This window comes from Sus scrofa, chromosome 12, assembly GCF_054392235.1.
Source record: "Sus scrofa isolate SSC_HxYL_T2T_F1_AM1 chromosome 12, Sscrofa_HxYL_maternal_Yorkshire_Landrace_v2.0, whole genome shotgun sequence".
NCBI classification, from domain to species: Eukaryota; Metazoa; Chordata; class Mammalia; order Artiodactyla; family Suidae; genus Sus; species Sus scrofa.
Window position 1 is genome coordinate 46,278,939 of NC_139394.1, and position 25,128 is coordinate 46,304,066.

A 25,128-nucleotide genomic window follows, 5' to 3' on the forward strand; every position below is an offset into this window, starting at 1 on the left:
CCTCGTGCCACATAGTAGGTGTGCAAAAATGTCTGTTGAACGAAAACCCGAATAAGGGGCCAGGGGAGGCTCACGGAGCCATTCGGGAAGCTGTAGTCAGGGCCAGGCTGGCAGGCCTGGTCCGGGCAGTCCTGAGCAGCCAGGGGCCTTGCCACATCCAGCCCAGCTCCCTGTAAAGGGCACTGATGTTAAGTGAAACGGACTCCCCTGGCCTGCAGGTGCTCGAGAGATGGTTTCTCCTGTCTCGGGATGATTGCATTGGACCCCCGCTCCTCTGAGATGCTTCTCAGGTTTTTTTTTTCCCTCCCTGCTGTGCAGCTGGCTCTAATTCCTTTCCCAGGTCCCATTTGGTGGTTACCACTTATGTTTTAAATCGCGCCATTAGGCATCTGATGTATGGTGTGTTCGGTGGTTGTCCACACGGGTGCGCCGAGCTGTTCATGGAAATGAAGAGGCAACCGCTGTCTGCCGGGGTCACTGCCTGCCAGGGGCCCTTTGGGGGGTCTATGGGCCCAGCTGGGGGAGGATGGACTGTCCCCCATCCTCACAGGTGCCCCCCAGGGACACAAGGCGCAGGGTGAGCAGGTCTGGCTAAAGCACCTGTCCCCATTCTTAGCTCAAGTATCTTTGTTGACTGAGACCCCACTCATTACATAGCCACTGTGTGCTGGGAGCGAGATAAGAGGACTTTCCTGCCCGGGGGAGCTCCTGTGTGTAACTCCAGGCCCGGCCGGACCAGCTTAGGATCTGGGGTCCATGGGGGCTGCCAAGGGGAGACCGTGTCCTGGCAACATGGACACAGAGCCTTCCAGCACCAGGCACCCCTACAGCAATGGGAATGAACTGGGGCGTGGAGAGCCCCAGCAGTCACTCCCGAAAATTGCTTGGGAGCCTCTAGAATCCTGGGATGTTATTATCAATACAAGAGTTCTGGTAGCTTTCTTCCCTGCCTTTTTTTTTTTTTTTTTATCATTTATGTGTGTGTATATATATATTTTTTCTACTGTACAGCATGGTGACTCAGTTACACTTACATGTATATATATTTTTTTCTCACATTACGTGTTCCATCATAAGTGCCTAGACAGAGTTCCCAGTGCTACCCAGCAGGATCCCATCGCTAATCCATCCCGAAGGCAACATTCTGCATCAATCTTCCCTGGCTTTTGAGCCAGGCTGACCCATTCAGATACCCCTCCCTTGGCCATCCCTAAAATGTGGCCTCCAGGAGGAGCTGGTAAACTAGACAGGCCTTCAAGCTCCATCCCTTTCTCCCCACGGAACCTGTCTTTACTTGAGCTCACCTCCCCCTTATAAATAACCACAGTGAGCATGGCTGCTTAGATGCCAGGCACCCCAAGCTCATTTAATCCCATGAGGTTGGTCCAGTCTCCCATTTTCCAGATGGGAAAACTGAGGCTCATGGAGGTTTGAGTGCCTTAGTCAGATTCACGCAGCTCGTAAGCCGTGCCATGTGGCTCAGAGCCTGAAAACCCAGCCCGATTGCCAAACCCATGATTCCTCATTTGGACTTGGACCCTCCCCCGACTCCAAGCCCCCACCCCCAACTCCACGCCCCTCCCCCCAAGTCTGGAGACCTTCCTGGACATCTTGGCTCTCTGCCCTGCCTCCAGCCCCAGCATCTCCCACTGTCCAGGATAAGGGTCTCTGGTTCAAGTTCATGGCTTTGGAGGACCCAGCTCTCTTCCAGACCCTCAGCCAGTGCGGGACAGGCCTGCCAATCTCCCCACTCAGGAGGAGACGTGTGGGGCTCCTGACCAAGGTTCAGGCTTCTGCTCCTGGAACATCCTCCAAAATGCCCCGTCTAGGGGTGGGGGAGGATGCAGCGTATTTGCATAAATACTTGTAGTGACAGGGAGCTCACCATCTCCCAACACAGCTCATTTGATTCAATTCATCTTTGTTCAATAACTAATATGCATCTGCTTTTGATTATGCAAAACATTAAATATATAGAAAGTAAACAAGATAGTATAATGAGCCCCAGGTGCCTGCTCTCCAGCTCCAGTAATATGAACATTTTGACTTTCTTGTTTCCTCGGGACCTCTGCTCACTCTTATCCTGATGACCATGAGGATTTAGCAGCTCCCTTTTGTTGCAAAATGTATATATGCTGAAATGCCTGGATCTTACCTGCACTGTGTTGACAAATGGATACAATTGTGTACCCCGTGCCTTTATGATATAGAACATACCCTTCTCCCCAAAAAGAGTATCATCCCACATTTTAATTAAAGTTCTTCCCCTGGGTCCAACCCAGATCCTAGAGCCAGTCTCCACAGCAGTACAGGCTGTCTCTTCTCTCTTCCAAACGACATCCCCTCGCATATGTACAGATGGCTGTCGTGGTCCTCCCCTACGTCGACTCTTTTCCATTCCGTTCAATACCCGCCAGTTCCTCCAGCCATTTCTTCTTTGTTCTCAGAAGACGGCTGACCTTGATAAAAGGAAGGATAATTTCCTCCTCACCAGATCTCTCCCAAGCCCATCTGGCCAGAGGTCTTACCCACTGTTGATGTTCTTCCTTCGAAGGAAGCAGGCTCATGGGGGGTCAGGCAGGAGTCCTCGCGCTAGGCAGTTTTTGAACAGCAACATTGTGTGCAAACGTATCTTGCTTTATAAATTGCACGCTTATTCTTTCATTCTCTATTAAGTTCATCATTCCAACAAACTTCCATTGAGAACCTGTGCTAACCTGGGCTTTGCATAGGGCACTTGGATAAATAGGAGCGAGCGGGATGGATGCGGAGTTTAGGGTTGCAGATGCAAACTGTTACATTTAGAGTGGATAAGCAATGAGGTCCTACTGTACAGCACAGGGAACTGTATCCAATCTCCTGGGATAGACCATGACGGAAGACAGTATGAGAAAAAGAATGTGTATCTATGTATGACTGGGTCACTTTGCTGTACAGCAGAAATGGGCACAACATTGTAAATCAACTATACTTTAACAAAAATAAAATTTTTTAAAGTAATAATAAATCATAAAAAAAGACACAGTCTCACCATTTAGGGATGAAGCAAAAATAGAAAAACAAATGGAAATGCTACTTTAATCTGAATTTATTGGTTACCTGCTCAGCCCCGGAACTAGGGTGGATACGGGGAATCTGGTAGCACAGAGGATGCTCGCCCCGACAGGATGGAGGCACACCCACCCAGCAACTTGCAGCAATGGCAGGCGACAGCTCTCCTCTCTGGGAATTGCCCCCTAGTGGAAAGAGGGACCTCACCCAGGGTCCTGTCCTTTCCCCCCAGGGTGGCCCAAATCCAGTGCAAGTGTGATAGCTAGCCCCTCATGTCAATCCAGAACCACTCTGAAGGGCCACCCCAGCTCCAGAGTTCCCAATGGAGCTGTCGGAGCCTCTATCGCAACTGCGTGGAAGCTCAGCTTCTCCCACCTCCTTTGCTCCCTTGTAGTTGTGATCCCCGCATGTGGATCTGGAGAACACTGGCCCATAAACCTCCTGCAGGCAAGTCTCCATCTCCAGGCAGCTTCCCAGGGAACCCAGAAAGTGAGCAGAAGCGAGACAGCCTAGAATTTACAGTCCAGCACTGAGAAGCGGCATCAATCAAATGCTCACACAAATGCCCGGTGACCAGGGCTTGAAGGCCCGTCCCTTCCTCAGAAGGAAGAGCCGGCTGAGATCTGAAGTTCAAGTAGGAGTAAGCAGACTATCTGGTGTGATGAGATGGAGGTGACCCAGGGTGCTCTCAAAGCTGGGAGGAAGGCACTTCCCCTTATTCTGAGGAGGCAGTCACGGAAGGCTTTCTGGAGGAGGTGGTGCCAGGCTGAGGCATCAAGAATGAGAAAGAGTTAGCTGGATGAAGGAGAGGGAAGGTCCTGAGCAGAGAGGTATGAAGTAGCATGGCCTGTTTGGAGATGAGCAGAGGTGGGCAGAGCTCTTGGGGTGCAGGAGAGAAAAGGCTGGAAGGAGCTGTGTACGCCTCAGGTCATCAGCATCCTTGCATGTCAGCCTAACCAAGGGGTTTGCAGCCAGGGAAGGCTTTGCTCTCCAGGAAGCTCCCCGTGGCTTACAATGTGGAAAATAAATGGAGATGGAACAGAATGGGGGCCAGGGAGACTGTGCAGAGGCTGTAGCTGTTAACCAGGTTGGAGATGAGTAGCACTACGCTGGTGGACAGAGAGAAGTTTACAGGGGTAAGAGGAGGAAATTAACTAGAAATTGACTGGATATTTTCAGGGTAGAACCTACGGGACTTAAACCTGCAGAGAGCTGCTCACCTGCCCCCCTCAATTCTCTGGTTTGGGGGAACAGGGTTGTAGGACTTCAGCTGAACTTTTAGGACATAGTCAAGACTCAGCTTGTCCATCAGTGACACCCCCGGGCCACCCAGGAGAGCCCAGACCATTGCTCTGCCATGTCTAGGAAGCAGTTGGCACTCTTGTGTTTTCCAGTCCTGGCTTGCAGTGAGTCTAACTTGTATGCAGACACATGAGAACGTGCTCTGGTGCAAATCCCAGGTTTTGCTCCATATTAGCCTGGATTTCTTTTTGTTACTCTTTCATTGTGGGCTGCCCGGGGGCCTAGGTTTCTTAACCAGACAGACAGAGTGGAACCCCAGGCTCTGCCTCTGACTTGCTATGTGACCTTGGACGAGTCATTTGGTCTCCCGTGGATTTTGTTTCCTCTCTAACAACGGGAATAATAGTAGGGTTGCTGAGAGTTTTGAATGGGATCGTGTGTGTGTGTATGTGTGTGTGTGTGCGCGTGCACGCGCGCACTACTGGCACAGCACCTGACATATACAACAGGCATTCCTTCTCAATTATCCCCTGTCCAAGAAGACCTGCAGCTATTATCAGAGACCTTCAAAGGCTACCACCAAACAGATGCTAACCCCCCACCTCGCATCCCAGGATAACAGACAGTTGACAGGGCTGGAGAGACAGCAAAGCCTATTAAGGATCTCACATTTGACCCTCCCAACAGCCCTTCAGATCTCACTCTGGGTTGATACAGCCATCATTTATTTCATTTAGTCCCCGTGGCATCTCTGTGAGGCAGGTGTAGCCGGTCCACTTGACACATGAGAAAGCAGAGTCACAGAACCAGAAGCTGGAAGTGCCTGAACTTCATTCCCATCTGACCCCAAGGGGTGTTATTATCCCCATTCTTCAGAGGACAAATCAGAAGGTGAGAGAATATAAGTAATTGGCCCAAAGTTACATGGCTCAGTCCCCAGCTGGATCTGTCTCAGTAAAAAGCCTGTGACCTTTTGCTACCCTGTGATGCCTCTGCAAGTAACTCACCCTCTCTGAGCCTCAGCTTCTGCGTCTGTAAATGGGATGATAGGGTCTACTTTACAAGCTTGTACGAACCAGCCATCACGTCACTTTGATCACGAATGTCACTCCTCCTGAATGTCGCTGCCCCTGACTTTGTCTGGAGCAGGGCCCCAGACTAGGGTGAGCAGGCGAGGTAGCTGAGGTGCAAAAAAAAATTTTTTTTTGGTCTTTTTAGGGCCGCACCCACAGCATATGGAGGTTCCCAGGCTAGGGGTTGAATCGGAGCTGTAGCTGCCTGCCTACACACCACAGCAACGCAGGATCCAAGCCACATCTGCAACCTGCACCACAGCTCATGGCAACACTGGATCTTTAACCCACTGAGCAAGGCCAGGGATCGAACCTGTGTCCTAATGAAAACTCCTTGAAGTGCAAATTTTAAGGAGGCGCTCACTCTGAGCTCCTGGAAGTGAGTAGCTCCTTAGACTCTGTGCTCTAGGCACCTTGCCTGCCTCATCCTCATTCAGACTGTGATTTGAAGGTGAGGTGATGCAGTGGGGCTGGTGGGGGAGTGTGGAGAGGACAGGAAAGGCCACCTGGAGGACCTGCTGATACAAAAGCAATAGCTAAAAACAGGTCACACTCACCCAGCTCAACAGGACTGAAGAACTGGAACATATACTACACGAGTGGACCTTGCATCATGTTCATTGTTCCTCCAAAGCTGTGTTCTGTGCATTGATGTGCGTGAGTCAACCACAGCCTTGCAGCTTCTCCGCCTCCTTGAGGATCTGAAGCTGTTTTTCCTCCATGTCTACCCCGACAGCTGAGGGTGGCGTCCAAGTCTTATTTATCTTTGTACTGCCAGGACCTCGCAGAGTATTTGACACTCAACGGTTGCTCATTTGATGCTGAATGGGCTAAGGAATGCCTTGTCTTTCATTTCAAAAACCCCTCATCATCTCAGGTTCTTTGATACTTCGATCGATCATCAGTCAAGGAATTATGGTACCATGAAAATTACAGTCGCCTAGGCATCTGGTCCACCAATCTGAGAAAGACATGGGGACGTTCCAGAAATATTAGCCCAACTTTCAAAGCTCATAGAATTGGTATTCGATCCCAAAGCTTATGCTGGCTCCACCAGAGCACAGGGGGGCGATTGCAAGCAATTTCTTAAAAAAAAAAAAAATCAAAATTCTACCTCTGCCTCTTTCACTAAATAGCATCCTTTCTACCTAACTCCCCAAACTGTGCCCCTCATATTGCCCTGTGCAAACCTCCCCCCACTCTTAGGCATTGCCTCTTATTACAGAAACACTGCCACCATCAGCAGAACTTAACATTCTTCCAGCACAAGGAGGGCAAATAGGATTCAAACGACTATAGACTTGCAATAGACTCACAGTGGCAGGCAGAATTATTAGGCTGAAGAGAAAAAAAAAACAAAAAAAAAAACAAACTGTGCAACTCAGAGGGAAAGTGCAGTGTTCAATTAGTTATGTCTGCTGTGGACCCAGGAAGCAGCTAACGTTACATCATGCATGCTGTGTATCTGCTGGCCAGGTCTTAATTCCACATGTCAGGAAAGCAATCTGATTAAACTACCAAAACCCCTCTGCATTTATGAATCTGCGCTGCCTCTGAACATCCATAATGCAAGCGTGGCTACTCAAATTACATTCTATTCAACCTCCGAGACCAGCCATGGGGAAGAACTGGAAAACAGTGACTTTCTCTGAGCAGTTCCTGGAGAAGCTGAAATATGTTTTTAATGAGAAAACATGAAATCAGTGAGAATGTAGTGTGAGGAGTTTCGTGCCGTGTGGGTAGTTACCTATTTGACCTTTTCTTAATCAGCTTTTAGAATCAGCCTGCCTTGGGATTGTTTTCAGCCCTGGCATTAATTGCAACATCTGCTTTTGCTCTGTAAACATCATAAACCATCATTTGGTTTTCACCATGCACTCTTTTCCATGCAGCTCTGTCAAATAATGTGAAATTAAGCAGGAACACAATAGAGTAATTTTCTGATCCCCTCTTTTCCCCTCCCCCATTACACACCTGCTCAAAGAAGGGCAACTCCCACAAGGTGTGTATGTGGCTCAGCGGAACCGAATCTGACTAGGATCCATGAGAACACGGGTTCGATCCCTGGCCTCGATCAATAGGTTAAGGATCTGGTGTTGCCGTGAGCTGTGGTATAGGTCGTAGATGTGGCTCAGATCCCGCATTGCTGTGGCTGTGGTGTAGGCGGGGCTGGACCTCCGATTCGACCCCTAGCCTGGGAACCTGGGTTTGGCCCTAAAAAGACAAAAGAAAAAAAAAAAAACCCACTCACAGGGGGATGGGAGGCCCACCCAAGCCCCTGGGATAGGTGCTGGGAAGATGGAGGAAGGTGAAGTTCAACTGAGCAGAAATTTCCAGCCAGGATGATACAAACTTCTTATATAGGAATATCTAAGGAATGTTCTAGAAGGGATCTAGGCGGGGCCACAGGAAAATCAAGTGGGCCCATATATCTGAAGTCCAGCAGGCAGCAGTTTGAAGTGGACGCGGGGTTGTAGTCACAGGATCAGGCAAGAAGAAGAATTTGCAGCAGGGACCAAGGACCCAGAAATCACCTCGTGTGGGAGCTCAGATTTCAGAACGCCAGTGCAGAATCCCTCCTACCAGTGCTTGTCTGAGCTACAACGTTATTAGTGAGGCCCCTCTGCCTGGCCCTTCACATCCATCGTCTTGGCAGTAATCAGAACGTAGACTAAGCTGTGTCCTGCCGTGGGGCTCTGCACCCCCAAAGGGTCGAATGAGGCTGAACTCAAGGCCACATCCCCATGTGTCTGGTTGGCCTTGAACACACCCCACCTCCAGCCAGCTTAGCCTGGGAGCTGGCGCAGGCTGGAGCAGCAGGTGCCACATCAGCAGGGCTCGAAGGAGGGAATGAGGGCAGCAGAGGGACATGTGACAGGCTGTGGATGGTTTGTACCCACTCTTTCTCCTTCACTTCTTCAGAGCTTCTGCCCCCCTTGAAGGCAGGGTCACGACTCCTTGGGTCGTGCCCCCCACACTTACTGACAGTTAAAGGGCTGGTCTTTGCAGTCAGCCTTGGCTTGCTAGACATGTGCTTTATTAATCCGCTTGCCTTGGCGTGAGATCTCTCAGTTTGGGCTTGGTGACCTGCTGGTGGGGGGCAGATCAGAGAGCCAGGCTTGGGGGGTTGGTACGGGTCCTCTGAGATGGACACCGGTATCTTCAAAGAGCATCAGAGGCCAAATCACTGGATCCCTGTTTTAATGATTATCGACCGACTGGCAGCTGAGCTCCCCTGATCGTTGCGCACAGTGTCTGGCACATAGTAGGTGTTCAGCCAGGATAATCTGACTCCAAAGTCTGTGTTCTTCCCCCAAACCTGCCATTTCATCTCTTTGGATCTTGGGCCATCATCTTGGAAACGCTGGGAAGAGTAACTTCCGATAGAATTGTTGTAAGGATCAAAAATTTGTAATGGATCTGAAAGGGGCTTCATAGAAAAAAAAAAAAATCCTCAGCTCATCATTGTCTACCTGGGGGGTGGAAACAGAAGAGAGCTAGAGTGATGGCAGGGCTCGGCGGGCACCACTGACCCTGCTCAGACCAGGAGCCAGCCTGAGGAATCTGTCTCAACCTGCTAAACACCACTGGGGTCACCAGCCCTGTCCCTAGAGAGAATTCTTTGTCAGCCCCTCCCACCCCAATCCACCACCACACTGCCCACCAGGCGGCTTCCTCTGTGCATCCTCATAGCACTTGTCACCACCCAGGATCCTTCCGTAGGAACACCCTCCCTTCTAGGTGGTTCCTAAAGAGCTGATTCATCTCGGCATCCCCAGTGCCTGGGGCGGTGCTAGAACACAAGAGATGTTCTTCAGATATGCACTAAGCAAATGAGTGGATGAGCCACAAACATGGTCCCTAATGGCACAACATCTCAGATTCCATTTTTATAGAGTCTGTCTCGCCTCCCCTGCTCCTTCAGGGTTTGGATATAATACCACAAAGACCACAAACAAAAATGTTCCCTGCCTGGGCTGAGGATTTTTTTTTTTTTTCGATGAAGCCACTTTCAGATCCATTATAAGCTTTTTGATCTTTACAACAATTCTATCGGAAGTTACTCTTCCCAGCATTTCCAAGATGATGGATCAAGATCCAAAGAGCTGAAACGACTTCCTCCAAATCAAGGAAGAGTCAGTATTGGAAGCTGAGGATGCTGGGTCCCCAGTTCCATGCTTGACTCTCTTTGTCTTGTCCCAAGACACCTGCCCATTATGATGTGTCAGGTCTGGGGCCAGGCATTGGGAATCCAGAGCTGAAAATGACACACTCCTACTGCCCCCAGGAGACAGACAGTGGAGGACGCCCACAGGAGAAGCCACCAGCCCGTCCCTGAGTCCTTTTGGAGACTTCCATCGGGCCCAGACTCCCCTCCCCCCTCCAACCAAGCTGTGGTCCAACTTGAAAGGCTTCTAGCTCCCCACATCCCCCTTCATAACCCCAAAGGCACAGGAGGTGTCAGGAAAGATACAGGCTGGCCCTTCCAACGACTCTCCGGGTGCCTCAGAGTGGCCGCTGTGCCCCTGAGCCATCCTCCAAGAGAACATTTTTGCTCCCACGATGTTTGAAGGGAAGGGGAGCGCTCGCCGTCCCCCGTTGCTCCCCTCTGTGCTGTTTTCCCAGCTGACAGACCGATTTGTCATCACTCGATGCTCTTTTCTTCTGCGTGGCGCTCACACATGTCCTCCCGCGCGGTCGGAAGCTCTCTGGACCGCTGCCCAGCAGAAGAGGCCTGGGCTGTGCTTCAGGCTTGGAGAGAGGAGACAGGAGGGCCTCTTGGTGAAACCCGCACGGCAGATGTCACATCCCGGCAGACGGGTGCAGGGGCGTGGAGGAGGGGGGGTCCACAGTCCCATCTTAGATGTTCGCATCATGCCGAGCATTCTTCGAACAATCCATCTGTATAAAGGGAAAAGCCAGGCCCACCACTCTGTAGCTGTAGGGCCTTGGAGGAGGTATTTAGCCTCGCAGAACCTTCATCTTCTCATCTACAAATTGGGGAGACTAACACCTACATCGACGGGCTTCGGGAGCCTTAAAAGACAGCTGTACGTCGCCATCAGCACGGCGCTGCCTCTTGGGAAACGTCCAGTGACTGTACGGTCTTCTCTTTCTCCTCCGAAAAGGAGCCCTAACAAGAACCATATTCGTCACGTCCTAAAAGAGACTGTGTGTGACCTCTCGGTTGGGAGGAGGGGACCAGGGGCCACCAAAGGATCACTGTCTCATCTCCTCCATTCCCAAGGACCGCGACCGCCACACAGAGGTGCTGTCTTGGGGATTTGTTGAAATCACCTTTGATATCTCATCACGGGCAAAAGCACAGACGTGCAATCGTCTGTGCTTGGAATGTGACAGGTGGTCAAATTTCTGTTGCGGGAAGAGATGAGGGGCAAAGATTTTTTACCAAGACGCAGCTCTTGCCTTCAAAGAGCTGACCGTCTACACTGGCCTCCTCACGTCTCCGTCCCACTGCCGGATTCCACTTCCAAACACGTTCATTGCCGCTTCAGAAAACAGGAGGCAGGCGTTCCCATGGTGGCTCAGCCGGTTCAGAACCTGACACAGTGTCTGTGAGGATGCGGGTGTGATCCCTGGCCTCGCTCAGTGGGTTAAGGATCCAGTGTTGCCTCGAGCTGTGGCGTAGGTGACTGTGGTGTAGACCGCAGCAGCAGCTCGGATTCCACCCCTAGCCTGGGAACATCCATGTGCCGCAGGTGTGGCTTTAAAAAAAAAAAAGAAAAGGAAAGGAAAAGAAGTTTTTAAAAGGGGGGGGGAGGAAAAAGAAAGAAAACAAGAGGCAGCTTCATTTTGTTTCCTGGAAGCCTGGTAACCCATTAGACAGACTGCTTCGTGTCCCATTGCGTGAAATGTGTTTGAGGGGTTTGATGGAGAGAAACAGCAGCAAATGAAACAAATCGATGGGCTTTAGCATGTATGTTGTTTTGAAAACAGCCTAATAAGAAATTTTAGCAATTCATGGAAAAGAAAGTTCAGGCAACTCGGGGCAGGGAAAGGGCTACGTCTTAGAGGCAGCACAAGTTCATTGCCTTCAAGTGTAATAAGCAAGAAGAGACAAGAAACTCACTGCCCAGGAGAAGCCCTAAAGGTCAGGATTAATGAAGAGTTGGCAAGTTCGAGGCTTGCAGGCGCAGTTGTGTGCTGGCAAGTGGGTATTTTGACAGTCCTTAAGGGAGCTTATACATAATTTATTTTCTTAAGTAGGGACATGGTGTAGAAAGGCTGCACTACTAATCAGACCAGAAAATTCTGTCTTCATGGGTATCAGCCGCTCCTAACCTTTTCCAGCAAAGGCTCCACTTTGCATTTCCCGGACTCTGTAAGGCAGGGTGCTCTCGTGGGTCATGCCGAGCCTGGATGCTGGCACCTGGGCCAGCAGGAGTGCCAGTCTTTCTCTTATTCCTGGATGCAGTGCCCCAGGAAGGGGAACCTAGCTGGAATCTCCACCCTCTGGCACCTGCAGACCGAAGGCTCTAGAGGAAGAGCACAGACCTAAGCCCTCAAGCCCACTCAGATCTCAGCTCCACGCCCACAGTAGCTGTGTGACCTGAGGCAGGACCCTTCACCTCTCTGAGCTTTCAACTCTCCACATGCAAAATGGGACAATTGCGCGAGAAGGTTTTCAGAGCCTGCACTTTCCAAGATTCCCCGGACTGTAAGATACACCTCCCCCTCCATCAATGGGGAGACCTTGGGCTCGCAAGGCACCGGTTTCTTCTGTGTGCCCGGGAACAGAGCAGATTGGGAGGGGTTGTGGGTGTGAGCGGCAGCTATGAGGAACCCGAGGCAAAGAGCTCAGGCCTTGGAATTAGACAAGGATGCATTTCACCCTGAATTCTCTGCTTACCAGCTCTGTGATCTGGCTCAGCCCCTCCAGGCCTCAGTTTCCTCATCTGTAAGATGGGGGTGATAATGCCAACCTCACAGCATTGCTGCAGACGTTCATGGCAGCAGGTACAATGTGAATGGTGCACCAGAGAGGGCAGCAGAGCCACTCTGTCACATCAGAGCCACTCCGAGAGTTACTTGAAGGCAGGGAGACCCTCTCTCCATCCCCACATCCAGATTTCTTTGATTTTGGGAGTTCCCGTCATGGCGCAGTGGTTAACGAATCCAACTAGGAACCATGGGGTTGCGGGTTTGGTCCCTGCCCTGGCTCAGTGGGTTACTGATCCGGCGTTGCCGTGAGCTGTGGTGTAGGTTGCAGACGCGGCTCGGATCCCGTGTTGCTGTGGCTCTGGCGTAGGCCAGTGGCTACAGCTCCGATTGGACCCCTAGCCTGGGAACCTCCATATGCTGCGGGAGCGGCCCAAGAAATAGCAAAAAGACAAAAAAAAAAAAAAACAGATTTCTTTGGTTTTGAATGTGCCAACGATGAACAATTATATGCCAAAGACTGGACAACCTGGAAGAAATGGACAAGCTTCTAGAAACACACAGCCCATCAACACTGACTCAAGAAGAAACAGATCATTTGAACAGACGGATCGCTAGAAGTGAGATGGACTCCGTTAAAGAAAAGCAACCATCTCCACCATAAAACAAACAAACAAAAACCTCCCACAAACAAAAGTCCAGGAGCAGACGGCTTCACTGGGAAATTCTACCAAACATACAAAGAAGAATGTACAGCCATCCTTCTCAAACTTCCAAAAGACTGAAGAGGAAGGCACACTCCCAAAGTCATTCTATGAAGCCACCATCACCCTGATACCCAAACCAGGCGAAGATGCTGCCAAAAAAGAAAATTACAGGCGAGAATGTGCCAGCTTCACACTGGCAGTGGCTTATCCACTGTACCAATAACTGGTTACAATTCCGTCGCTGGGATCCAAGTGCAGATTTTCAAAGTGGGTGGTGTGCATCCAAGCAGCTCCCTCTGCTCTAGAACTCCATGGCCGCAGTAACCTCAGAAGCCTGATTCCACCCCTGGCCTGGGAACCTCCACATGCCGCGGGTGTGGCCCTAAAAAGAAAAAAAAAAAAAAAAGAGAGAGAGAGAGAGAGAAAAGAAAAATGCCCAGCAGGGGCCAGGACAGAGTAGAGGCCCAAGAAAAATGCCCAGCACAGAGTAGAGGCTCAAACATTGTTAGTTTGCTGCCTTTCAACCTCAAGGGACCCTGGGGAAACGTGAACCTGTAGCTGGACACAGTCTCTCAACTGTAACGCCCAGTGCCAGTGATGGCCTTAAAGATAATGGTCAAGGTGCCCACTTTAGCTCAGGCCCCTCCCCTGCCCCGCCACTCCTGGAGACCCGGGTTTGAAATGTGCACCCTGAATTCTTACAAACGGATCCAACGCGGGGCAGTTCTAGACTCTCGGCAACCCTGCAAATCCAGCCCTGCCCTCCGTCCGCAAGGAGGCTGTCGGCACTTACCCAGAGAGCAGAGACGTGCCAGGGAGAATGGCAGGTCTGAAGAAGCAGCCGGCTCGGCCTGACAGTCTAGACTTAAATAAATTGTATTTTCTGTCTGGGGGCGATAAGGCATAAATTTGAAGCGCCTGTTACACTTACACGTCATTATGCATCGAAATGGGAAAGGAGAGCGGCATTTGTCCCAAGTTTCTAGCAAAACTGCGCTGCGTGTAAATAGCTCTCAGGCCTTTGATGTTGAGCAGAGAGGAAAATTAGCCTCTCAGAGAAGCCAGGCAGCGGCGGCGGCGGGCTGGGCAGCGCGGGCAGGGAGGCCGGCGGAAGATGAAACCAGCATGCACCTGCCTGTCGCTGGAGTCCTGCCCCTGCCCCCACGGAGGTGAACTGTCTTTGCTCCCGAAAAGACCAAGAAGCACGCGGAAAGGCTTAGGAACAATTAAGCGGGAAGCTGAGAAGAACAGAGCCGAGAAAGGGAGGGGAGAGGGTGACCCAAGATGTCACCGTGAGCTCCCGCCAGCACCAGCAAGGCCTGGCCAGCGTGGAAGGGCGCCCCCCAGAGGCGATCAAAGGGACGGGAGGTGGCAGTACGCTGGAGCCCATTCATTCATTTATTCTTTCAACTTACAGTCTGGTGGGCGACATATGGGGTAAATAATCAGATGAAGAACCATCTAATTAGATTCTTTGATTCACGCCGTAGAGGAAGAACACATAGGGTGTGAGCCTGTAGAACAGGAAGCCCCAGAGTAAATGGAGGCTGGGAGCAGGGAGGAGGGGTCCGTAGAGGCTTCTGAGGAAGTGGCATCTAAGCCAAGTCCTGACCACAGGTTGGCCAGGCAGAGGGTTTGGGGAGAACATTCTCGGCCTTGTGGGGGAAGAGCCTCTTGCACATTCCAGGAATTGAATGACACACGTGGAAGAGCAGAGGGAGTGGGGCCCAGGCCAAACCATGCAGGGCCCAGTGGGGATTTGGGACTTGATCCTAAATGCACCAAGAAGCGGCAGAAAGGAAATTGTTTGACCTCTTGATGGTGCTCCTGCCTTGATGAAGAACTTGGCTGTCTTAGACTGTCACCTGGCTGTCTCTCAGACATGCTCTGTGACCCCCCCCACTCTGGTCACCACCCCCGCTCCCCTGTCGAAGCTCTGACCTGCCTCTGTGGACACCTGGCAAGTTTGTGCCCCTGCCCCAGGAGGAGGGGGCAGGAAAGGTGGGATTGACCCTGAGGATTCCTGCAGAAGCTCGCTCCCTGGGCCCAGGATGGGTACCAGGCCTGGCAAGGAGCAGCCAAGGATGCGGAGCGAGTCTGTCACTCCCCCTGCAAACATCGCTCTTCTCCCTCCTCAATAAGGTCAGACTTCGATCCACGGTGGTGCCAGCCCAGTGCCTGGCACAGGGCAGGCACGCGATCCTCCCTCTTCTCTTGTGAGTGGGGACACCAAGGGAGGCTACTAAGAAGGAAGGAACAGGCCAAACCAGGAGTCCGTGTCCCAGATGGACTCATTCTTACAGCAGAGCTTTGAGCAAGTCGCCTCCTGTCTGCCAGGTCACCCTTTCCTCACCTATAAACCAAGGCAGGTGGGGAGGAGGAAACCCCCAGCCCCCGCCCCCGCCCCAAGACGCCTTTCAGTTCTCACACTTTGACGTCATCCTCAGAAGCTCAGAGAGGGTCAGAACCTTGGTCCACGCCACACAGCATGTTTGGGGGTGGGGGCTGCCATCACAGCTGATGTTCGAAGCCGTCACCCCATTCTAACCCCAGCCCGATATTCTGGAGTTCAAGTGTGCAGGGGTATTGAAATTGAACAAACCTGGTGCCAAGCTGAAATGTACTTTTCGCTTCCACATCTCTTCATGTGCATAGACAAATTAATACTATAAAGAGTTTTGGAGCCAAAGGGAATATTTAATGGGTCTCTAAAGAAACGCTCTATTGGAGCACCCCAGACGTCACTCCAGAGGTGTTCAACCTCTTGCAATGGATGTGCTAGCTAGAAAATGCTCGTGTTTGTGCATCGCAGTGGTCCCCCAGAGCGTCTCTCCAGGCGACAATTCAGCAGCCAAGTTCGGTGCCCTATCCAATAGCAGTGGTAAAGCTTAGCTCTTTGGAAAAAAATCACATTGCTGCTGTCCTTCCCCACCGTGCCGCTGAGAGCGGAGGGCTCGGCTGTCCTGAAGTAGGGCAGCTGGCCAGGGATCCAGAGCTGTTTGGTACAGTGGGGAAAAGTGCAGAATCTGGTGTTTTGCTGGCCCTTCCTGCAGGTCGCGAAGGCAGGTAGGAGGGCTTGGACTTCTTTACAAGCTCATAATCCTTGCACATAGTAGGAGCTCGTGTGTATGAATATTGACTGGCTGAGAGACACAATGTTTGGCTCAGGAATGTCCCAGTGACAGCTTGGCCAGAAAGAGCATGCGTGTGAGAAGCAGAGATGGCTTGGAATCCCAGCTTCCGACCTAATAGCTGTAGGACCTTTGACAAGTCACCTAACCTCTCTGGGTCGTGGTTTCTGCTTCGGCACCATGGCGACAACAGTAGCCACCCGTGGTCATTACTGCGTGTGATGACTGCCGTGGTGGAGGAGCAAGGGGAACAGTGAGGAGAGTCTAATACCACTTGGTCCGGGAGCTCAGGAAGGCTTCCTGGAGGAGGAGGCGGTGCATCAGTCCAGTCTTGGAGGGCAGATAGAAGTTGCTCAGGCTAGAGAGCTAGAGATCGCCCAGGCAGAAAGAGGAACGAGAGGAGTTACAGATGGCAGAAGCAGCAACTAGAAAGCCACAAGTGAGTGGAGCAGCAGGGCACCTTCAGGGATGCTGCAAGGTGTTTCATCTGGCTCCTCACCCACTCACCCACTCATTTATTTACTCGTTCATTCAGGCGGCATGTGTTTCTGAGCAGCCCTAGGCATCAGACACTGTGCTAGCCCCCAGGGATAGGCTCCCCGGTGAAGAGGCTGAGGTAGTCTGTAAACCCGCGGAGCGTATCTTCTAGTGGATTCCCGTGGACTCAGACGGGAGAAGGATGGGAGAGGCAGAGAGCATCGAATAGAAGGCTGTGTGTGGAGGGAGGGCCTGGGTCTTACCCTAAGGGACATGGGGCGCCCTGGTGGGTTTTAAGCCCAGGATTAACATCATCAGGTTTGCATTTTGGACAGAGGGAGCCACAGCTCACCTGGAGGATGGGCTGGAGAAAGTTGTCTGGAGTCCGGGAGCCCGGCTAGGAAACTGCAGCCGCCGGGGCGAGAAATGATGGCGCGATAGGGGCCTCGGTTGTGGTGCTACAGAAGAGTAAAGGCCACATTCAAGCTGGGTGTCGATGGGCCCTGCCGGTTAATCGGACATGGGGGTGAGGGAGAGGCAGAGAGGACAGCCGCTCTGAGGGTCCAGCTTGAGCCCACGAGCAGGTGGCCGTGCCATTCTCAGGACATGGTGTACAGGGGGACCACCCCGGGGTGTGAGGAGGCTGAGGAAGGTCTGATCCCACGGGACATGCCGAGTGGGAGAGGGGGGTCTGGGGCTCCCCCCGAGGTCACGTTTATCAGGCAATGAGATCAGCGTGGCTGGAAGCAAAGACTGGACGGTCAGGAGCATGGGGACAATGCCTGACCCTTGAAAGTGGACAGGACCGCCCAGAGTGGGGGCGTGGTCAGAGGGAGAAGAGACCAGATCCCAGGGCAGCAAACCCCACAGGGTGTCCAGGTTTGTTCTGTGATGCCAGGATCCCACCTGGCAAACGCCAGGCCGCTCCCGAGGGATGAGGAATTGTTGTCCCCAAGAGGGGCTGATTGGGACGGGCTGTGGGGGCTCTGGCCTGCTCTTGGACTTCTGGGGTCTCCCTCATCTCCGGAGCCCAGTCTGAAGTCACCCATGTGCTTTTCTCTCTCTCTTCTCTCCTTCAGGTGTTTACAAAATATGGGAAGTGTTACATGTTTAACTCAGGCGAGGACGGCAAACCTCTGCTCACCACGGTCAAGGGGGGGACAGGCAACGGGCTGGAGATCATGCTGGACATTCAGCAAGACGAGTACCTGCCCATCTGGGGAGAGACAGGTGAGCTGGGCACAGGGACCGGAGCCGGGGGTGATGGTGGAGGGGCGCGGACTCTGAAAGATGTCTGTCTCGGGTGGGCTGTCCTGGCCCACCCTATGACGGGCCACTCTCCATCAAGGGGTTGGTGACATGCCAGTGAATGCTAAGGACGTCCCTGGAAAAGGAGAGAAACGAAGAAATAAAGCGAGTCCTGGAGGGAGTTCCCGTTGTGGCTCAGAGGGTTAAGAACCTGACTAGTATCCATGAAGAGGTGGGTTTGATCCCTGGCCTTGCTCAGTGGGTTATGGATCGGCATGGCCGTGAGCTGTGCTGTAGGTTGGATCCAGCATGACTGCGGCTCGGATTTAATCCCTGGCCGGGGAACTGCAAGTGCTGTGGGGGGGCCAAGAAAGAAGAAAAAAAAAAAAAGGCAGACCCAAGATCAAACCTTCCTTTCCTGCTGATCAAATGAGCGCTCTCTGGAAACTGTAAATAATGGTGACCAGTGGATGGGAGGATGGTGAGACCACCCCAAATACCCTGTACCCACAAAAGGGTCTGGAGCAACTTATCTGGAAATCCCATTCTCAGAGCAGAGCCTCTGGCACATTTTGCTTCACCTCTGAGAAATTTCAGGAAGCAGTGAGGGAACCACTCCTCCAGGTATAATTCTCACCGACAGGAAGGATATTTCATGCCAACCAAAGTGAATTAGGAAAAGGCAGCCTCTTTGGGTGGACTCAACACTATGGGCTCATGCTCAGCCCATGGAAAGTCACTATGAAAATTATCTGAAGTGTCCTCTCCTCCTGGCTGACAATGTCTTCTTGGTCAAAGGTCGTTGTGCAGGGCACCCTGGGAATACGCCAAGAAGGCAAGTTCAGTCACACCAGGACCTAGACAGTGTGCCCCCGGTTCAACCCTAGGGGCTGTCAGGAGTTGGGGGTATCACCTCTTACCGGAAGAGAAGGGATCTATCTGGGGAGCCCCAGTTAGGCAAAGTTAAACACGTTAATTCATGGCAGGAATTCTTGAATATACTACACCATGAATCTTGAAGATAGGAATATTGCAGGCAGCATTTATTTCCCCAATGCTTTTGACCGTGGAAAACCTTCTTTTTCATGGAAGAGCTCACAAAATAGAAAAAGGACAGAAAATCTGTCCTAGACGACAGAAGTGCAGATTTCATGACCAGCGCTTTCTAAAGGAAATTAAATTGAAGGCGGGTGGGAGGTTGTTAAAAATGAAACTCTGTGTAGATGCCTCTGAGTACCTTCACAGATAAAAGAAATAGGCAGTGGGTTATCTAGGCGGAACAAGAGAGGAACCAGATTCAAACAAGCTTGGGCATAAAAGGAACTGCATTGCCCCTGGAATCCAAGGCGAATTTCAGCAGCCAAGCAGCGGGAAGGCAGCGTCAGAAACAGCTGAACCAAGGGCTCCTGTCCCGCCCCGCCCCCACCCCCCATCTCTCACCTCTCTTCGGAATTGCTTTATTCTTTCTCACCAGAGACAGGCTTTTTCCACACATATATATTTTTTTTACACACGGCTCCCAGTAGATGTGTATTTTACACACCCTGCCATCAGCAAGAGACTGTGCTGAGTCTCTCACTGATCTATTAAAAAAAAAAAAAACAGGGAAGAGAATCATTGGTCCAGCCCAGTCGGGGGCCCCACCCCCCGACCAATCAGTGACTGGGAATTGTATTCCTGGAAGGACAGGGTCGCCCTGAAGCCCTGAGGAAGGGGGATGGATGGCAGCGGGGTAGGCAGTCCAGTGAATGGCGCTGCTGGGAAAGCAGGGGCAGCGGCGGGGAGTGGCAAGGGGTTGTATCTGAGCAGATGAGACTCTGTGTGCAGGGAGCTCTGATGAACTCACCTTCTAGATAGAGAGGCTCAAAAGTTGTACCTTCATTCATTCTGATGCAGAATATCCATTTTACCAAGTAAACTCTCCCTCGATGACCCCAAACCCTAGGATTGTAGAAAAACAAGTTTGATATTATATATGTATAATATGCTTTATATATATATTTATATATATGTTATATATATATGTTATATATATATATATATATTTTATGGCCGCACCTGCGGCATATGGAAGTTCCCAGGCTAGGGATCGAATCGGAGCTGCACCTGCTGGCCTCACCACAGCCACGGCAATGCCAAATCCGTAGCCCACTGAGTGAGGCCAGGGATCCTACCCACATCCTCATGGGGACTATATCAGGTTCTTAACCCACTGAGCTATAATGGGAACTATGCCTGATATTGTATTTTTGAACAAAGGAATTATTTTTGCAAGTCTATGGTCTAATTAGAGGTCACTATCTTGCCCCATATTATCTCCCCTGCCTCATCCGCTCCTACTCCGTCTTCGTGTTCACTTGATTGTAGCCACACGGGCTTCCAAGTGCTTCCTCGTACATTCCAGGAAGACTTGCCTTAGAGCCTCTGCATTCTCCATGCCGTTTGCCTAGCATTTCCTGCTCACACCCACGTGGCTCTTTGCCTGCCTCCATCACGTCTTTGCTCAGATCTCACCTACCCTGACAACCTTATTTAAAACTGCCCCCTACCCCACTCCTCACCCCTCCTTATCTGCTGTCCTTGTCCTTTGTTCCATGTCATGTGTCAACTTTAAGTGTACCATATCATTTACTGACTTCTTTTTTGTGGTCAGTCCCCCTCTCCTGAAACACATGCTCCAAGAGGTCAGGGATTTGGATGCCTGCTCACTGCTGTACACCAGGGCAATACGTATTTGCTGATGTATTTGTTGAGAGAGAGAAAAAAGTTGCTGAAATCGTGCCCACCGACGGGGCCAGGGGGAGGGAGAAATTAAGGTTAAAGTAGCTCTTACATGCCAGGAACATTCCATCCCATGAATCCTCCAAGTGACCCTCCTAACGAGGTGTCATCATCCCCACGGAGAGAGAAAGACCCTGGAGCCCAGAGAGGCTGAGGAAGCTCCCCAAGAACACACGCCTCGTTAAGTGCTTGAACCACGCTGAAAATACTCTTATGGACCCCAAAGCAATTCTCCTTCCACTACATGCCTTTAATGTTCAAAATGTGATTATAAAAGCACTGCCATGAAAATAGCGCAGAAAAAAAAAAATGTTCCAGTGACATCTTTGGAGACAGAATGGCATATAATGATAGGTCTGTTGCCGTTCTCCTTTTCTATTTTTTCCTCCCTTTTTTTTTCCCCCATGGCAGAATCCTTGCATGGAACAAAAGCTGTAGCACAGCCCCGATATATAACACAGATAAAGGGAGAGGGGCTCCGGATCAACTGGAAATGGGGACCTCCGATTGGATTTCTCCCCGCTCACTGTGGTGGACCCCAAGACATGCACCGAGGAGCCCCTGGGCTCCAAGGAACCCAGTTTGAAAGCCACTTTGAGTGGGTGATTGATTGGGAACGCAAACCGTCCTTTGGTCCTGTGGCTGTGCACATCCCAGGGACCAGCTCCAAGCATCTCTTCCCGGCTCCTGGGATGGTGAAAGGAGCCTGCTGAGCTCCAGAGCCTCAGGAAAGTTACCAGGTTAGATGTCTGGTTGGACACAGTGGAATGAACAGAAGTTTTTATGGAGGCTCCTTCCCCAAACCTCCTCGAAATGGCAATCAAGGGTTTTTTGGTTTTGTTTTGTTTTTTAATATAAACCCACAAAGACAAAGAAGATGGGAGAGAAGTCAACAGTAGATATGGGCACATTTTTGGAAAATGGAGAACAGAGGGTAACTGACTTGGCACAGCTGAGGCTGAAGGGTCAGGGTCTTCCCAGGGGAATTGATTAAAGCCACCCAGCTCTCACCATAGACACCCTCCATCCCAGAAAGGATCAGGGATTGAAGGCATCAGACATCGCTGACAACGGGAATGAGAGGTGCAGCTGGAGCTAGGAGGATTTGTTAAGTTATGTGGCCCCCCAGATAGCTTCCCATGGCCCAAAGCAGCCAGGCAAATCTCTCTCTGAACCCCAGCAAAAGGTAAGTTTGAGGGAGTTCCCTTTGTGGCTCAGCAGTAATAAACCTGAGTAGTATCCGTAAGGATGCGGGTTCGATCCCTGGCCTCCCTCAGTGGGTTAAGGGTCTGGCATTGCTGGGAGCACCAGTGAGGTGCCAAAAACAGGGAGAGAAGGTGAAATTCTGCTTGCTGAGTAGTGAGACTCCCAGCCAGACTCATCTACACCATCCACTCCCCAGCCAGAAGTCTGGAGCAGTCCCTTCCTGGGGACAAGCTCAAAAGAAGAGATTCACAGAGAATGACAGTCAAGAGTTCCCACACAAATGACCTAGTTACGTCACCCTAGAAATCCTGCAGTCAATTCTCTCACACACAAGGAAGACTGTGCCGCCTCTAAATAACTCTTAACTATGAATGGGCAGTCAAAAAGTCAAGGGAAACTACTACCTGGAAAGGAACCAAAGCCAAACAAACCAAAAAGAATGTTGGAGGAAACAGAGATAAACGGTTAAGGGCCCAAGCTCTAGAGCCTGGACTAAAATCCCAGCTATATGCCTTACCAGCTACGGGACCTTGGAAAAATTACTTAACCTCTCTAGGCCTCAGTTCCATCACCTCTAAAATGGGAATAATATTATTTATCTACTCTTTAAGATTGTTAGGAAGACTGAAATGAGTTAGTATTTGTGAAATACTTAGAAAAGTGCCTGAGTAATAATAGGCACTAAGTATGTGTTTGATAATTTAAAAAATAAATGCAAGGAGCAGGGGAAACAGCAAACCCTTTTAATTAAAATTCTCAAGAGATAAGAAACGATACTGCATTCATAAACACCAGCTATTAAAATAGAAGGCTATTAGGAGTTGCCTTGCGGCACAGCAGGTTAAAGATCCAGCATTGTCACTAAAGTGGCTCAGGTCACTGCAGTGGCATGGGTTCAATCCCTGGCTTGGGAATTTCCCTATGCTGCAAGCATAGCCAAAAAAAAAAAAAAAAAAAAAAAAAAAAGATACTATTAAAAAGTAGCATCAAAGAAAAAGTTAAAAAAAAAAACCTCCTGGAAATTAAAAATATGATCACAAACATCTTTTTAAACCCACGGAAGGGTTGGAATTGGGGAAATTGCCTTGAACAAAAAGACAAGCAGATGGAAAATGGGAGAGGAAAAAAATATGGAAATGAGAGGGTAAATCCAAAAAGTCCCACATCCTACAACAAGGAGTTCCAGAATAACAAAAGTGAGAGAGTGGGGAAGAGAATGTTGCCAAAGAAATAAAATAAGAAAAATTCCCAACTGCCCCACGTGATTTTCTGTATCGAAAGAATGCACTCAATCCCATCTGCAATAAGTGGCAAGACCACCAGACCAAGACACATCCCTGTGAAATTCATGCTCATACAGCTTTAAAAGGTTCTGAAGAGGAAAAAAAACCAGTCCCATCCCTAGGATCTAGAATCAGAATAGACTTCTCAACAGATGCAGTTGAAGCCAGAAGACAATGGCGCAATGCCTTCAAATTTGGGGAAGGGCGGGGGCAGGAATCTTTCTTTTCCAAGATAGAACTCTGTATCCTGCAAGCTACAAATGAAGTATGAGGGTAGAATTTGGTTTCACATATATTCATGTATTTATACTTGTATAAAGTTCTACGCTCTTGGCAAATTTCAATTCTATGCTATGGAGTTACCCACTGAAGTCACCAGGTTTTACATTAAGTCCTTGGACCTTCTTCATCTTATAGCTGAAAGTTTGTACACTTTTACCAGCCTCTCCATTATCCCCAGCCCAGCCCCTGGTCATGACTTTTCTGCGCTTTCTATGAGTTTGACCTTTTTTTTTTTTTTTTTCCCATTTGTGTGATGGGTATAAGCCAAACACATCAAAACAAACAAATAAAAAAACAGGAAAAACACAATAGTTTCATGAGAAAGGGATCCAAAACATTATATACTATAAGGCTGGGGTGTGAGCAATACTTAGATAATTATAATTATATAAAAGCTGGGTACCTATTTGACCAAAATAATCATGTAAGCATATAGAGGAGGGTGAAAGGAAAGCAAATATATAGCAAGATCCTTCATATAAGAAGCCTACACCCTCAGCTCCCATGGTAGAAACTCAGTAGAGAATATTTAAAATTGTTAAAAACCAAGAAATAGGAGTTCCTGTTGTGGCTCAGCAGGTTGGGAACCCGACACAGAGTCAGTGAGGATGTGGGTTTGATCCCTGGCCTCACTCAGTGGGTTAAGGACCCGGCGTTGCCATGAGCTGTGGTGTAGGTTGCAGACACAGCTTGGATGTGGCGTTGCTGTGGCTGTGGTGTAGGCTGGCTGCTGCAGCTTCAATTCAACCCTTAGCCCAGGAACCTCCATATGCTGCTCTTTAGTGTGGCCCTAAAGAGAAAAAAAAGAAAGTTGCTGTGGCCCTGTCAAGCAGTTGATGTCTGTGAAAATATGGACATCAGTGCCATAGAAACAGCTCAAGGAATTGAGAGTACTTGTCTCAGCAGAGGCGCACACGGGGGGGTTCAGGAGAGGTGGAGCAGGAAACTACTGTTTTTCATTAAAAGCCTTGAGGTACCATTTGGCTTTTTAAATTATGTACATATATTGCTTCGATAAAAATTAAAATTAAATTAAAAATAATCATAAATTTTCCATGTAGCTGGAAGGCCTGAGCAGCTCTCAAGGGTAGCACAGTTCCCAGCCCCCATCACAGATGGGACACAGTGAGAGTGGATGCGGATGGTTGCTATGGTTTCCCCGACATCTCTGCTCCCAGGAAAGACTCTCGTCTTAGGACCTGGTACTGAGGACCTCGCCAGAAGGAGAGGTGCGGGCTCTGGTCTGAACTCCGAGGGTCTGGGTCACAGGAACCTGCCTCAGCCAGCTGGGATTCTGAGCTCACTCTCAGAGTGGGCGTTTGTACTGGATGGATGGTCTCCACAGGTGCCAAGGAATCTGGAGAAGTGATGCCATAGTTAGAGGCACTAGCGGAGACACGCATCCATGACGTAGCCAAAAGAAGCCTGACTTTCATCATCTGCTTCATACATGTGCTAAGGGCTACGCAGAAAATATACATGCTCTAGTTAAAACCCTCAGCCAGGAGTTCCCATCGTGGCGCAGCAGAAACGAATCTGACTAGGAACCATGAGGTTGCGGGTTCGATCCCTGGCCTCACTCAGTGGGTTTGGGATCCAGCATTGCTATGAGCTGTGGTGTGTAGGTCACAGATGTGGCTTTGTTTTGGCGTTGCTATGGCTCTGGCGTAGGCAGGTGACTACAGCTCCGATTAGACCTCTAGCCTGGGAACCTCCATGTGCCGTGGGTACAGCCCTAAAAAAGGAC

At 50.3% G+C, this 25,128-nt stretch overlaps 1 protein-coding gene across 1 annotated transcript in view; it reads left to right on the plus strand.

Moving 5' to 3' along the window:
- Positions 1-25,128, plus strand: part of ASIC2 (acid sensing ion channel subunit 2) — a 276,331-nt gene that overhangs the window by 171,078 nt on the left and 80,125 nt on the right. Inside the window, exon 2 of the mRNA XM_021067438.2 lies at positions 17,661-17,811. Within this exon, the coding sequence (XP_020923097.2) occupies positions 17,661-17,811 (151 nt within the window). The remainder of the gene's footprint in view (positions 1-17,660; positions 17,812-25,128) is intronic.